At 32.4% G+C, this 16,052-nt stretch overlaps 1 protein-coding gene across 4 annotated transcripts in view; it reads left to right on the top strand.

The window, feature by feature from the left end:
- Positions 1–16,052, top strand: part of LOC127726598 (E3 ubiquitin-protein ligase HACE1-like) — a 67,638-nt gene that overhangs the window by 18,712 nt on the left and 32,874 nt on the right. For all 4 annotated transcript variants that reach the window (XR_007993605.1, XM_052234013.1, XM_052234011.1 and 1 more), the window contains 3 exons: positions 6,936–7,037; positions 7,557–7,663; positions 14,966–15,128. Coding sequence is in view for 3 of the 4 variants with exons in the window: in XM_052234013.1 (XP_052089973.1) it covers positions 6,936–7,037; positions 7,557–7,663; positions 14,966–15,128 (372 nt within the window). In the remaining variant the exon portion in view is untranslated. The remainder of the gene's footprint in view (positions 1–6,935; positions 7,038–7,556; positions 7,664–14,965; positions 15,129–16,052) is intronic.

Raw genomic sequence — 16,052 nt, 5'->3', positions numbered from 1 at the left:
AATCTGTTAGAAGTAAAGCTGTTATATAGTTTTTCTGAACATAAAAATATGATGCTAATTTCATCCATCCAGATACTGCGTCTGATTGTACACCTATCAACAGATGACTGAGGTCATATTTGTACTTATAGTATTGGAGTTTGTTGTTTAATTTGTAATTTTTTTGTTGTGTCTCTGGAAAATCCTTTAATGCATTTGCAAAAAAAGTAGTAAATAAACCTACAGATAAATCAGTTCTGGAATAATGTAGCATATGACATAGTAGAATTTTAAATTCACTTCCAAAAATAGGTTTTTTAACTATTCCTATGATTTGCATGAGATGTTCTTCCATCGATGAATGATTAGTTAGTCTGGGATAATCGGACAAAGTCTCTGATAATGCAAACCAATGAAATCCTTGCTGTTGCTGATATAAAGTATCTAGGATGCTGATCAATTTATGTTTGCTCAAAGAATTGAATCGTAAATAGAATAAATTATTATCAGGAATGAAATAATGTAATAAAGTTGAATATTGTATACAATAAATAAGTCTTTGTAAACATGCCTTGAAACATGAAATGATGGTGTCAGGTCTCCAGGTGGAGGTATGTGATTCCTCCAAAATCCAAAACATCATTGTTTTTAAGAAATATGAGCACAGTAAACCTTTCAAATCTTCCTGCTTTTCTACTATTTCTTTGAGTACAATCTTTAACAAAGCATAGCATAATAATTGTGTATGGTTGAACGAAAATATGAGAAATTTTTCTGCAATTGAAAATGATATTCGCCACTCTACCTCCTCATTTACTGACCCTTTATACCCAACTGGAACAAACAAAACACCGCAGGAGGTTATTTTGGAAATGATATCTGGTAAAGGCCATGTTCTACGTGATCTAGTTATCCAAGGTTGTGCCGGAGATATCCATTGATTACATTGAAGAGCCAATGCAAGGTCAACTACATCATTAAGGTCAGATAAACATGGCCCATGTATTTTAAGTCGTGCTTCAAGAAATTGCATTTTAAATAATTTACTGGAAAGAAAATAATTACCAAAACTATCAATCTGCACTGTGTTTTGTATTTCTTTACAGTATATATTTGGATCATTGAAGATAAGACGTAGCTTTGTGAAACATGGAGATACATCCTCTGTATCCATAACAACAGGATAAGACATATTAATTAGAGGAATATCTCTAACTGATTCATAAACTTTTATAGGACTATAAATAAACATTATATCCAAGTCACTGCCTTTTAATTTAAGTCCTTCACCTTTGCTTCCACTACAGATTTGTTTTACATTAAATATTGATTCATTTCCTATGTCAACAATTGTGGAAGTTAGCCGCCTCAGTCTCACAACCTGTTCAGATCCAATCTTCTGACACAAGAATTTGTAAAGATGTAATGATTCACTTTTATCTGTTGCCATTTTCACACTTTATGGAATGTACATATGTATGTTTCTATAAGAAAAAAAAATATACATTAGAGGAGAGCAGTGATACACTTTTGAATAATAATACATGTTCCTGTCTTAAATGACAGTAAAATTTGAACACAACAGCCTTTTTTTTGTATACGATACATTTCAATCAGATATATGTGAAGTTAGCAGCTGTTTCATAATTTGTTGTTTTGCAAGAGGTTTGATATTTGAAATTTCTTGGTTGAAAATAATACAAACATGGGTATTTCTAAGGATTTTATTATCATGTACATAAAATAGTAAATATATAATACATAAATTCTCATTGTTGTCAAATATTACACTGACAAAAATTGATCACAATTGATTCTTAATACTGTTTAAAAAAATAATGAAATGTTTTCTTTTTGAGTTAGATAAAGGGGGAACAATGAAGTAAATAATTGAACAAAATGAATTTTTAACAGATATAACATCTTTTTACTTTGGTATCCATAAAAGAAGAATAAAGAACAATTATATGAAAAGGTATCAATGTATACTGTTAAAGGGTTTCCAGCATACATTGGAAGTGAATTTCATTTGCTCAGTGTACATATATTTTTTATGTCATAATGATAAGATTGATTAGCACAATTTTTTAACCTTTCTTAATACAAAACTGATTATCCATTAACACTGAAATATGAAAATCTTCATTACATTCATAGTTTTCATCTGGTGGAAAGTTTATATTGTATTTACACAGCGAGACAAAAAAAAATGAAACAACACTTAATAAATTTTATGCGTCCGAAGCCCTTTCACTGGATTATATTTCATCAGGAATGCTCAATGCTGATTATTTGAAAGCCAAGGATGTATAAGTTCCAAAACAGTTGATCTGCTTTTGACCAATGAGAACCTAAAATAATAGCCAAATCCATCTTAGGTCAACTTTACCTCATGAAGTTGAAACCTTAGTTTCAGCTTAATCATTTCTAATCTTATCAACGGAAAATTAAAAAAAAAAGGTTTCGTTATGAATTATGTTAGCAGGAAATAATCATAATTGTTTTATTTTGAATTTTGGAAAATATGATATCCCTTTCTATTAAAATATTGTTCAAGAACATCTTCCTGTTGTGTCTATATATAATTTCATAGGCATTAATTTTCCTTGTGACAGAAATTTTGTCAATTGTTTCAAATTTCATACGGATTTGACAAATTTACTGAAACAAGGAAAATATATGGAATAGTTGAAAATACCTGCCTTTAGCTCTACTTGCAATTTGTTGAAGAATGACCAGTGAGTGTTATAGGAAAATCAATTCTTAAACACAGTTTGGAATTACAAAATCTGATAGAATCAACTTCCTTTTATCCCAAAAATATTAAGTAGGAAGATAAAACAATCATAATCGTGAATCTAAGAATAATAGTATTATTCATGAAGAAAGGGTCCACTAGGGCAACACATATATATGCTCAAAGACCATATTTCCATGTTTTGTGAGCTATTGTGTGTCTGTTGGTCTTTTTCTTTTTAAGTCATGGTGTTGTCAGTTTATTTTTTATTTCACTTGTCTTTCTCAATTTAGATGTCCAATCCCAAACTCTGTTAGTTGCATACTCATTTATATTATCCCTTGCATGTTCTTTGCACTGACTAAACATCGACAAGTTATCGTCAGTCTGTTTTTTTTTTTTTTGGAAAATGACGCTATCAGCATCATGTTTCCTTTACCATTGACCAGAACTTACGGAAGTTGATTATATTTCTTCCGACCCGCCTTCCACACTCGGTTTCGTATTTACTATTTTACATACTAACTTGAATCTGCTTGTATTACGCTACACTCGAACAAAGTGTAGTAGTCACCCGGGAACCTGAGTGTACATACTTTATTTATATACAGAAAAAAAACATCTTGACCTGTCCATATATTAATTGTTATTAAATGGTATTTTGAGCTATCCCTTTGTTATATTTTTCAAATGTATTACAGCTTTCGCTTTTATATATATGTACATGTCTTACAATCGTAAACAAATGGGTATTTATAAATAGATCCGTTTTGTTATGGTTCTGGACTTTTCACATTCCAATGATCAGCAATCGCTAGACAAAATAGTTCTCCTAAATAATGTCAAACGTTTTGCCATATGAACTTTAAAATCATTAAAAAAGTAATAATCGGAATCATCTTGATATCCATTAGATAGATAATGGTCTTTCAATGATCAAGATTTATGAACTTTTAAAGAATCGGAAATTAGTAATACGGTTAAACCCATGCAGTGTGGTTTTGGACTTTTCACACTCCAATGATCAGCAATCGCTAGACAAAATAGTTCTCCTAAATAATGTCAACCTTTCTTGCCATTTCAACTTTACAATCATTAAAAAAGTAATAATCGGAATCATCTTGATATCCATTGGATAGATAATGGTCTTTATCAAGATTTACGAAGTTTTTAAGAATCGGAAATTAGTAATACGGTTATACCCACGCGGTGCGTATGAATCGGCACCCATAGAAAAAGTCAATTTGGCACCTAGTTAAATCGGCACTGATCTGGTCAAATCGGCACCCATTTAACTAGATGCCGATTTGACTAGAATTCTTTACTTGGTGGAATGTCAAAACACTTAGAGTTATTCTTCACTTGCTTTTCCACAATATTTGTTGCGTGGTATTCTTCGAATTTCTTGGCAGTTATGGTTCTCTTTGGACGTGCTTTTTTGAGGAATTTGTCTGGTTCAACAGCGGGAATCAGCCCCTCAACCACTTTGTACATGAATATTAACTTCTGGCGTGTTCGTCTTGTCTGGAGATCTTGTAGTTCCAGTTGGGCAAGCATTTTGGAAACACATCTGTCCTCTCTTGACTTGTAATCTCTGGTGATAAATCTTGACGCTTGACATTGTATCCTTTCAAGCTTATTTATGTTTGTTACCGTGTAGGGTTAAGTACCATACTATGGCTCCATATTTAATTATAAGATCCATTCCTAAAGGTCTAGATCATTGTTCTAAACTGACACAAATTTCAATAACTGGAATGCTACCCAAGTTGAATATATGGTGACCCACGAGAACAGCATTATCACTATTGAAATTGTGTTTAATACCATGATGGTTCAATGTCATTAACTCAAATGGAGACAGACATTTGACCTGAAAGATGGTGTGGGAGTGCAAAATCAAATACTACCTCATGATGTATGACTATGATATAATATGGTTAAAGAATCAATATCAATTATATGGGTCAAGGGCAGAGTAATTATAAAATAACAATATGGCAGAGAAGTGGTTTCAAGTTTCATATAAAGCCACCTGACTGACATGAAATAAAAAATGGAAGGAATATCCCTATTTGTCTAATCTTCAAGGTGAAATTAAACTAGTAAAACAATATTATACTATTGTCTAAATCTACAGAAATAGAACTTGCTTCAAGTAACAGAAATAACTAGGTCACTAGTAACTTATTTAATGTGTATGTGGGGTATAAGAGCTTGCTTACTACAGGCTCTTCATAATCATTTTGTTTATAAGCAATTCTACAAATAATAGGATAGTCTGTAAATGTATTCTTGATTTAGAAAAATGTAATTGCAAGAAAAAAATCACATTACTTAGAATATTGTAGATAATTCAGGTAGTCTTGACCTATTTATTAGTACAAAAGAACAGCCAGCAGTCATTGGATATTGTAGAACATTCAAATAGTCTTGACCTATTTATAAGTACAAACGAACAGCCAGTAGTCATTGGATATTGTAGATCATTCAAATAGTCTTGACCTATTTATATGTACAAAAAAACAGCCAGATGTCATCTTCACTTCACACACACACATAGGAATATCAATTATATGCTTACGAGACATGTTTCAGTGTTTAACTAATTATGTGAAAATCAAGACTTGCATAAAAAATATTCCAATATTAGAGACAGTGGCGTCATTTTTCCCCAGAGCTTTCAGCTCTTTGATTTAAAAACCTTTCTGGAGTAATCATGTTTGTAAAATGATAATTTTATTCTGAACAGGCTATTATTTCAACTTGGAATTATTGTGTTTGAAATGTTTAAAAAATTCCATGTTTATTCTGTATTATAATGTTCTGTGCGGTGCACAACACTACCTATTTAGGCTATTACAAAAAAGATAGCACATTTTCAATAGAATGCACTGTGCCTGTTACTGTTACATTGATGGAAGATTGCTGAAATATAACCCATAAAAACAGTTTAAAAATTTATGACAATTAAGGGACTAGTGGCCAGATAGAGATAGAATATCAAATAAGGAATAAGGAATAATTAACAAACAGACCTTTAACTTCACATATATTGCCACCAGGTGGATGATTAGTAAATCAATGATTACTAAGAAGAAAAATACTCAACATGAAAACACTATACTCAACTTAAAACACCCTAACATGTAACTTAGTAATCTAATGTTTGCAAGTTCAAGGGTAGTTCAGTTTGAATTTGAGCAAGGGAATGCGTATGATATTTTAGGATACTGTTGATTTAGTTCCTGATAATATTTTTTTTTAGTATGATTAATAACGGTTAAATGATTACAGTTGTTGTCGTCTGTTTATTTAGTTCATACGTGTTTCTCGGTTCTCATTTTTATATAGATTAGACCGTTGGTTTTTCCGTTTGAATGGTTTTACACTAGTAATTTTTTGGGGCCCTTTATAGCTTGCTGTTCGGTGTGAGCCAATGCTCCGTGTTGAAGGCCGTACCTTGACCTATAATGGTTTACTTTTATAAATTGTAACTTGGATGGAGAGTTGTCTCATTGGCACTCATACCACATCTTCCTATATCTATTAAAATACAGTTTGATCTTACAAAATCTGAAACATTATAATTACTTTTAGATGTTCCCTAAACATGCTATTTGAGGTCAAAACAATCTCTATCATAGGGTTTTGCTTACCAGAAGCCAAATCAACAGAATATTTGTTGTTGAAGTTAAAATTCTATTTCCTTTTGAGTCCCATCGCAACCCCTGCTATTTTCATATTCATTTCATGTTGTCCCTTGCATGTTCTTAAGATAATATTTTGGTGCAGTTTGGGCATTAAGCATCAACATTCAATCATCGTCTTTGAAAGGACCTTTGATTAATTTAAGAGGTGAACAGGGGTAAATCACATGCTGATTTTTTAATGTCCACAATTTATTTCAAACTTTGGACAATTATATGTTTTACTCATTTTTCATAATGTTATCTGACTGTTCTGAGCATCTTTTTGAATTATTTTAGAATTTCAAGTTGTAGCCTAGAGTTGCAAGACTTGAGTTCATGTATATTAAAAAAAATTGCCTAATTTACTACAATAATGCACTCACTTAATTGCATACTTAGAATTTAAATACAAAGTTAAAATTCAGAATGTAAACTACATAAAATGTCATGCATTTTACATTATTGTATAGCAACATTATTTCCAAAAGAATGTACCGATAAAATTGTTTCTATTTTTTCTATTACAGGGAGGATACTGTGAAACCTGTGACAATTTACTGACACATTTTCCAAAATTATTTGAACAATTGATTCAGATGGTCAGGAAAGAAGATCTCAAAGAATCTATGGTAATTGAAATGATAAAATCTGTACATATAAAAAATAAGAAGATGTGGTATGATTGCCAATGAAACAACTCTCCAAAAGAGACCAAATGATACAGAAATCGTCTCTTGTATTTGTGACACTTTTACCTATTGTGTTTGTTTTGTTCACACACTGTTGTCAATGTAATGGAATTTGATGTGACTGTCATACAAGTGAGAGGTTTAGCTAGCTTAAAAACCAGGTTTAATCCACTATTTTCTACATAAGAAAATGCCTGTACCAAGTCAGGAATATGACAGTTGTTATTCATTCGTTTGATGTGTTTGAGCTTTTGATTTTGCCATTTGATTAAGGACTTTCCGTTTTGAATTTTCCTCTGAGTTCAGTATTTTTGTGATTTGATTTTTTGCTATGCGCACATCACTGGCCATGCAATTTAATTCATACACAGTAAAAATATCACAATCGGCAATCAGTATCATAATTACAGATCAGAAACCCTGAAATTTAGATAAAAACTTTCTTTTTTATATTTTAAGTATTTGAAGGTGCTGAAATTTCTGTGCAAAAAGAATAATGAAATGGCAGATAGAATATTGGTAGCATTAGCTGAAGAATTATCAAACATAGGACATAATCTTCTGAGGTTAGTTTGACTTATTTTTACATTGTATAAAAAGACAAATGTAATACAAAGGCGCAATGAAATAGTGTGAGAAAAACAGACAACACCATGACCAAAATTGATAAATAAAAATATACAAATAACAGTCAACAAAAATGCTATCTGAGTGTTTAAGATTGAGTTACATGTTCTGTACCAAAAACTGAGGATGAATTCAGGTGATCCATTATCATAAAATTCAACCAATAACATTTGCTTTGATATTCCTATTACTGTTATGCATATTACAATTTTGAAGCCATCAGCAACATTGTTGAGCAGGATCTGCTTACCTCTCCAGAGCACCTGAGAGCAATCCATTTTTTTTTGGTGGGGGGGGGGGGGGGTGTTCATATTGCTCACTCTTTAGTTTCTAGGTTGTGTTTTGTATACTATTGTCAATTGTATGGTTTACAGTTAATAAAAAGGCATTGCATGTATTATAATACGAAATTTCCTATGATTTCCAAGCATTTGTTTTACTTTGACCCCTTCGAAAATATGAAAGGGTATTTATTGATGTAGATTCAGGATAATTTATAACCAAAATTTTGATCTGACAGATAAATCAGTGGCATTGAATATAATTTGTTTGAAAAGTATTTCTATTTCCAGGAAAATACATATAACTGGACAATTTGACATTGCTATGCTATTATTTTGTGGATTAACATACCTATCAGTCTGTCTTCTTACTTTACATTAACTTATCTATACACTTTGTGAGCACAACCAATTTCAGTTATCATTTGATAGGTTTTGCTGAAAAGAAATGAGATCTTATAAAATTTCAATGAAATTTAATGTCATACAATGATGTACATTAGCAAATATAATTTTTTGTCTGAAAAGTTATCTGAAATATTTTTTTATAATTCAAGGGAAGTAAAACTCTAAAACTGTGACATCCTGTTAGAAAAAAATGTACAATACCAGTTTGTTCTAAAATATTTCCTGCTTTTATATATATATATATATATATATATATATAAATATCAAAACCATAAATAAACTCATCATAGATACCAGGATTAAAGTTTTATTCGCCAGAGACATGTTTTATCTACAAAAGACTCATCAGGCCAAAAAAAAATATATGTCTGTTTACAGTTACCCGACCGACCCTATTTTGAGCTTCGACCCTAAGCCATTTTATTTCCATCGTAAAGTGAAAAATAAACTGAACTCATGTCAAAAGTGAAGTTAGTGTTGCCAATTATATAAATCAATTGCCTGATCAATCCCAATGTTCACAATCGTGAATATGATAGCTGTTTTAAGGAAATTCGTGACTCGTGTGATGAAATAAACACTTTGCCGCCATTTTTTTCCAACTAATAACCAAGGGAAATAATCCAATCATAAAAAATACGGGTAAACTCGGCCCATGATCAACTCGGACCACGACAAGACGAAACCGCATGACTCAAAATCATGTCACAAAAAATAAAATAAAATAGAAATACCGACCTACCTACCCTATTTTTTACAGACATATATTTTTTTTTGGCCTCAGTGACACTCTAATAAAAAAAGTTGATGGACATGTACCGGTACATTAACATATAGATTTATTTACTATTTTAAAAGCATAAATTTATATGTAAATAACAGTGTTAATGTATTATATAGAAATGAGAATTAAGTGTTATTATTTGCAGTTAAAAGGCCTAAGCAGAGTTAAGTAGATGAAGCCAATTTAACACAATGAAATAAGAATACACAACTTTAACAATGTCATACAATGTTGAACTTGAATAAATTTTTAAAAAATCTGAAAAATGTTTTTGCAATGAAAAATACCTGAAGTGTCTTTCACCAGATATGTCTTTGCATGTGTTACTTATTCTTACATTTATACTTTAAGTATTAAAAGGTAATTATTCTTGGAAAATTAAAGCATTTGCAATTAACTTTGTTTATGAAAGGAATTTGTTCTGAAATAGCTTACAGTTCTATTATAAGTATTCAAAAAGTAATAAAGCTAGGAAATTTCATCATAAGCCATTAGTTACTTTGTTTTGGAAAGACATGTAAATTCCAAATTTGTTCTAAAATAGCTTACAGTTATACTCATGATACTATAAGCATTCAAAAGGTAATAATTCTAGGACACTTTATAAGCATTAGTCAGTTTATACTTTGTTTTGGAAAGACATGTAAATTATAAGTTTATTCTAAAATATTTCCTGTTTTACATTAAAAAAAAAAGATGCACAATAATAGATAAATTGATTTATGGTAAAAAATTAAAATTGTAAGCCTAATTAAGGGTTGTCTTAAAAATTAACTGAAATAGAGCTTACCTCATAAGAAAGTGGATCCAGAGGGGGGCGTAGAGGGCGTACCTTTACTTGCACTTTGTGTTTGTTAATTAAGACTGTGAAATGATTAATCAGACTAGATGTAGTTGACTTGTAATTTCCTGTACATGTTATGCGACATTCATTACTTGTAAAGATATTATTTGCTTGTAATTACCGTGTAAAATATAATTGGTTATGTCAAAGTCAACGTGATTCTACCGTGGAGTTGACCAGTATGTCAAAAAAACGTCACTCAGTCATTTTAAAATTCAAATTACAGTAACACATTGCTTGGTAAACCTAATAGCTTTAACAAAAGATTTGTACAAAAGTCATCACTAGAGAACTCTCAAAAAATGTGTTTGTGGATTCATTTTATAGCTCAACAGGGCCCAAAGGGCCCCATGTGAGCTTATGCCATCACTTGGCGTCCTTTGTCGTCCGTCTTCTGTCATCGCCGTCATCATCTGTCGTTGTAAACTATTTAAACTAGAGGCTCTCAAGAGCCTGTGTCGCTCACCTGATTCTACTTTGGTTTTGGAAATCATGTTAAAATAGATTAAAATCATAACAGATACCCTAATAATGAGTGAGGCCAAATTTAATTTAATATTGGCCCTGTAATTTAATAAAAAATCCTGGTGGCCATCTTGAACAGTAAATCAGCAACAAAGTAGCAACACTTCATCAGCACCTCATAAGAAACATTTATGCCATGTTTGGTTTCATTCCATTCAGTGCACCTCTAGAAAAAGCATTTTTATGTATTTCCAATAGGGTCTTATGTTAAAGGAAGTCCTCCCGCTGGCGGCCATCGTGGATGAAGGATCAGCTTCAAAGTAACAACACTTAGTCAGCACCTCATAGTGGTTCTCTAAAAGAAGACATTTATATGTATTGTCCATAGGGTCCTTTGTTAAACACAGCCCCAGCTGGTGGCCATCTTGGATGATGGATTGGCTTCAAAGTAACAACACTTGGTTAGCACTTCATAAGGAACATTCATGCCATGTTTGGTTCCATTCCATTCAGTGGTTTTTTAAAAGAAGACATTTGTATGTATTTCCCATAGGGTCCTATGTTAAACTAAGTCCCCTGCTGGCGGCCATCTTGGATGATGGATCGGCTTCAAAGTAACAACTTTTGGTCAGCACGTCATAAGGAACATTCATGCCATGTTTGGTTTCATTCCATTCAGTGGTTCTCTAAAAGAAGACATTTGTAAACATTTCCCATAGGGTCCTATGTTAAACTAAGTCCCCCGCAGGCGGCCATCTTGGATTATGGGTTGGTTTCAAAGTAACAACACTTGGTCAGCACCTCATAAGGAACATTCATCCCATGTTTGGTTTCGTTCCATTCAGTGGTTCTCAAAAAGAAGACATTTGTAAATATTTCCCATAGGGTCCTATGTTAAACTAAGTCCTCCCGCTGGCGGCCATCTTGGATGATGGATCGGCTTCAAAGTAACAACACTTGGTCAGCACCTCATAAGGAACATTCATGCCATGTTTGGTTTCATTCCATTTAGTGGTTTTCTAAAAGAAGACATTTGTATGTATTTCCCATAGGGTCCAATGTTAAAATAAGTCCCCCGCTGGCAGCCATCTTGGATGATGGATCGACTTCAAAGTAACAACACTTGGTCAGCACCTCATAAGGAACATTCATGCCATGTTTGGTTTCATTCCATTCAGTGGTTCTCTAAAAGAAGACATTTGTATGTATTTCCCATAGGGTCCTATGTTAAACTAAGTCCCCCATGGCGGCCATTTTGGATGATGGATCGGCTTCAAAGTAACAACACTTGGTCAGCACCTCATAAGGAACACTCATGCCATGTTTGGTTTCATTCCATTGAGTGGTTCTCTAAAAGAAGACATTTGTATGTATTTCCCATAGGGTCCTATGTTAAACTAAGTCCCCCGCTGGCGGCCATCTTGGATGATGGATCGACTTCAAAGTAACAACACTTGGTCAGCACCTCATAAGGAACATTCATGCTATGTTTAGTTGCATTCCATTCAGTGGTTCTCTAGAAGAAGTTCAAAATGTAAAAAGTTAACGACGACGACGGATGACGACGGACGCCAAGTGATGAGAAAAGCTCACTTGGCCCTTTGGGCCAGGTGAGCTAAAAATCTTCTCCTCCAAAACTACTGGGCCAAATACCTTCAAACTTTAACTGAATGTAACTTAGGGTATCTAGTTTATAAATGGTATCGGAAGTTTTGATCTATTAACAAACATGGCCGCCATGGTTAAAAATAGAACATAGGGGTCAAATGCAGTTTTTGGCTTATATCTCAAAAACTAAAGCTTTTAGAGCAAATCTGACATGAGGTTTAAATGTTCATTTTGTTTGGTCTATCAGCCCCTTAAATTTTCAGATGAATCGAACAACCCAATGCTGGGATGCTGCCACTAAATTAGTAATTTTAAGGAAATTTTGCAGTTTTTATGCCCCCGCCGTAGCGGAGGGGGCATTAAGTTTTACCCTTGTCCATCTGTACGTACGTACGTACGTACATACGTACGTACGTCCGTCCGTACATCCCGAAATTGGTTTCCGTTCTCTTACTTGAGTTTGCCTCAACCAAATGTTATGAAACTTATACACAATGCTTATTACCACAAAACACAGATCAAGTTTGAATTTTGGTGGCGTCACTTTAACTGATCTAGAGTTATGCCCCTTTATAAAAGGAAATATTGCAAAATTTTTAGTTTCCGTTCTCTAACTTAAGTTTGCCTCAACCAAATGTTATGAAACTTATACACAATGCTTATTACCACAAAACACAGATCAAGTTTGAATTTTGGTGGTGTCACTTTAACCGATCTAGAGTTATGCCCCTTTATAAAAGGAAAAATTGCAAAATTTTTATTTCTTCTAAATATCAAGTTTATATAATATATTTTTAAAATTGGAGTTATCTTCCTTTGACCATGATTATAGTTGAATCAACTACAATCAATGCTTTATACAATGCAATGTTTAATTTTGACTTCCACTGATAAAACACAGATCAAGTTGAATTTGGGTAGTGTCACTTTAACCATTATTGAGTTATGCCCCTTTATAAATAGAAAGATTGCAAAATTTTTTAGTTTCCATTCTGTAACTGAAGTTTTCCCCAGCCAAACATTATGAAACCTATACACAATATTCATTACCACAAAACTCAGTAAGGATCAAGTACAATTTTTTTGTTTCAGTTCTCTAACTTGAGTTTGCCTCAACCAAATGTTATGAAACTTATACACAATGCTTATTACTACATAATACAGATTAAGTACGAAATTAGGTGGCAACACTTTTACCATTCTAGAGTTATGTCCCTTTATAAACATAAAAATTGCTGAATTTTTTAGTTTGTCTCAACCAAATGTTGTAAAACTTATACACAACCGTTCTAGAGTTATGCGTGTTTACAAATAGAAAAATTGCTGAATTTTTAGTTTCTGTTCTCTACTTAAGTTAGCCTCAACCAAATGTTATGAGACTTACACACAATGCTTATTACCACAAAACTCAGATCAAGTTCAAATTTGGGTATCGTCACTTTTACTGTTCTTCAGTTATGTCCCTTTATAACTATATGATATGCAAGCGGGGGCATCATCTGTGTCCACATGTGGACACTATCCACATTTATTTGTTATTATCTTGAATATTATAATAGATATAGATATACTGTAAGGAACAATAATGTTCAGCAAAGTAAGATCTACAAAAGAGTTTATATGACCAAAATCGTCAATTGACCCGATAAGGAGTTATTGCCCTTTATTGACTATTTTACAGAGGTTGTTTGTTTTCTAACTTTAAAAAATCTTCTCAAATGAATGTAGTACATGTATACATTTTGTGTTTTATTTCCTTGTACATCAAGAAACATAATCACTATGGATAAAATGGAACATATGGGTAACATGCATTTATATGACAAATACAAAGAACATTTAAATGTCATTATTAAGCCACTCATAATCATTAATATATATTGAAAAGCAAAAATAATCATTGATGAAATATTGAAGCAAAAAATTACAGGTGAGCGTTTCAGGCTCTTGAGAGCCTCTTGTTATTGATAGTGAATAAAATAAAACATCAATTATATTAGTAAGTATGGTCAGATACATCTTGGGTGTGAATCACAAATTCTCAATGCATTCTTCAGATGCTAGTTGTGACCTCTATTTCAGTGACTGACTTAGCTAAGGAGAATTGTTCAATGTCCATTTTTCACTGACAAATCCCACATCAAATATATTGGTGCATAGCCTTGTATCCATCCAATCACTTTTTACAATAGGAAATTAATGGGTAGAATTTGTAATAAAAAATGTCCAACCCTTACACTTTTACTGTAAAATATACATGCCCCCACGTCAGGACTCTTATTTTTTTTTTAGCCCCAAAAAGGTCCAAGTTGCAGATCTAACACAGAAAGCAATTGGGCTTTAAACAAGGGACTTTTTATGCCCCCGCTGTAGTGCAATGGTAATTAAGTAACCACTAAACAGAGATCAAGTTCGAAATAGGATGACATCACTTTTACCATTCATGAGTTATTTCTCTTAATAAACATAAATATTGCTGAATATTTCGTTTCAGTTCTCTGAATTTAGTTTGCCTCAACCTAAATGTTATGAAACTTATACATGTTATATTCACAATGCATATGACCACAAAATAGTCAGATCAAGTTTGAAATTGGGTGGGGTCACTTTTACCATTCATGAGTTATGACCCTTTATACATTGAAAAAATTGCTAAATCTGTTGTTTCAGGCCATGAACATTAGTTTGCCTTAACCCAATGTTGTGAAATTTATACACAATGCTTATGATCACCAAAAGGTCCAAACTACTGGAATCCTGGATTTGTATGTGGAAGTTGACAGGAGCATATTTACAAGTGGAGGAATCCTTTTAATTTATCAATTTATAATATGTTTATTCTTATTTTTAGTTTATCCAGTAATGTTGAAGTCCATGTTTCAGTACTGTTGACCTGTGTCAGAGTTCTATGTAAACTTTACACATCAGTATATCAGTCTATGACAGCATCCATACAGTCAGCAGTAGTCAATGGTGTCACTCCTGTCTCACCAAAAGCTATAAGGATATTCAAGGTTATCAAATTATTTATACCACTGGAATTTTTTGTGACAATGGATAATATAGATAAATTATATACTGTTAATTTAGAAACTTTTGCAATGTTTTTTTTTATTGTGAAAATTGCGATCAGAAAGTTTTTGCAAAAATAAAGGGTGACATTTTGATAGCTTTATTTGTATGTTGCATTTTCAGAAATCATAATTATCTCACATTTGTGTTTGTAGTTCAGCAATGCATGTAATGAATGCACGCAAAACTGTTGATAATAGTATAGAAAGGTCATGAAGAATGAAATGGTGAAAGTCCATCAAAGTATAAATCACTATCCTTCACAAAGACTTGACAATTTTGTCATCTACTAAGTTATAATTCATATAGTGTGAAGGTAGTTTGTGAACTAAATCAGTAAAAACAACCAACAATATGAACCAATCTAATATTAGGGCCATAAATAAATGAACCAGATTTTTACAAAAAAAGAATTTAATGTGTTCATAATTCCTTCTCAACTTATTCCTTTCAATACAGTCCATAGATATCACACATCTAAAAAAGGAAAACTCCGTCTGAGGAAACAATTTTGATGGAAAGTTTTTCTTATTGAAGATTGTACTTTCCTTTCCATATATAATGGAATTTTAGAAATAAAAAGAGAAGCTAACACCATTTTCCAGATGGTTGACACCTTTCATAAAATAACACTTGATAAATTTTGTATTTCTGAAGTTCTGAAGTTCTTTCCTTGATTGACCTTCATATTCCAGGATTGTATAATTATATACTTAGCATGAAAATAAGAAGATGTGGTATCATTACCAATGAGACAACTCTCCACATTAAAAACTATAGGTCACCATACAGCCTTCAACTATTAGTAAAACCCATATTGCATAGTAAGCTATGAAAGGCCCGAAATGACAAATGTAAAACAATTC

Source organism: Mytilus californianus, unplaced genomic scaffold, assembly GCF_021869535.1.
Source record: "Mytilus californianus isolate M0D057914Y unplaced genomic scaffold, xbMytCali1.0.p SCAF_18, whole genome shotgun sequence".
Taxonomy (NCBI): domain Eukaryota; kingdom Metazoa; phylum Mollusca; class Bivalvia; order Mytilida; family Mytilidae; genus Mytilus; species Mytilus californianus.
Note: the sequence above shows the minus strand (reverse complement) of the source record. Positions and strands in the feature narration are given on the sequence as shown.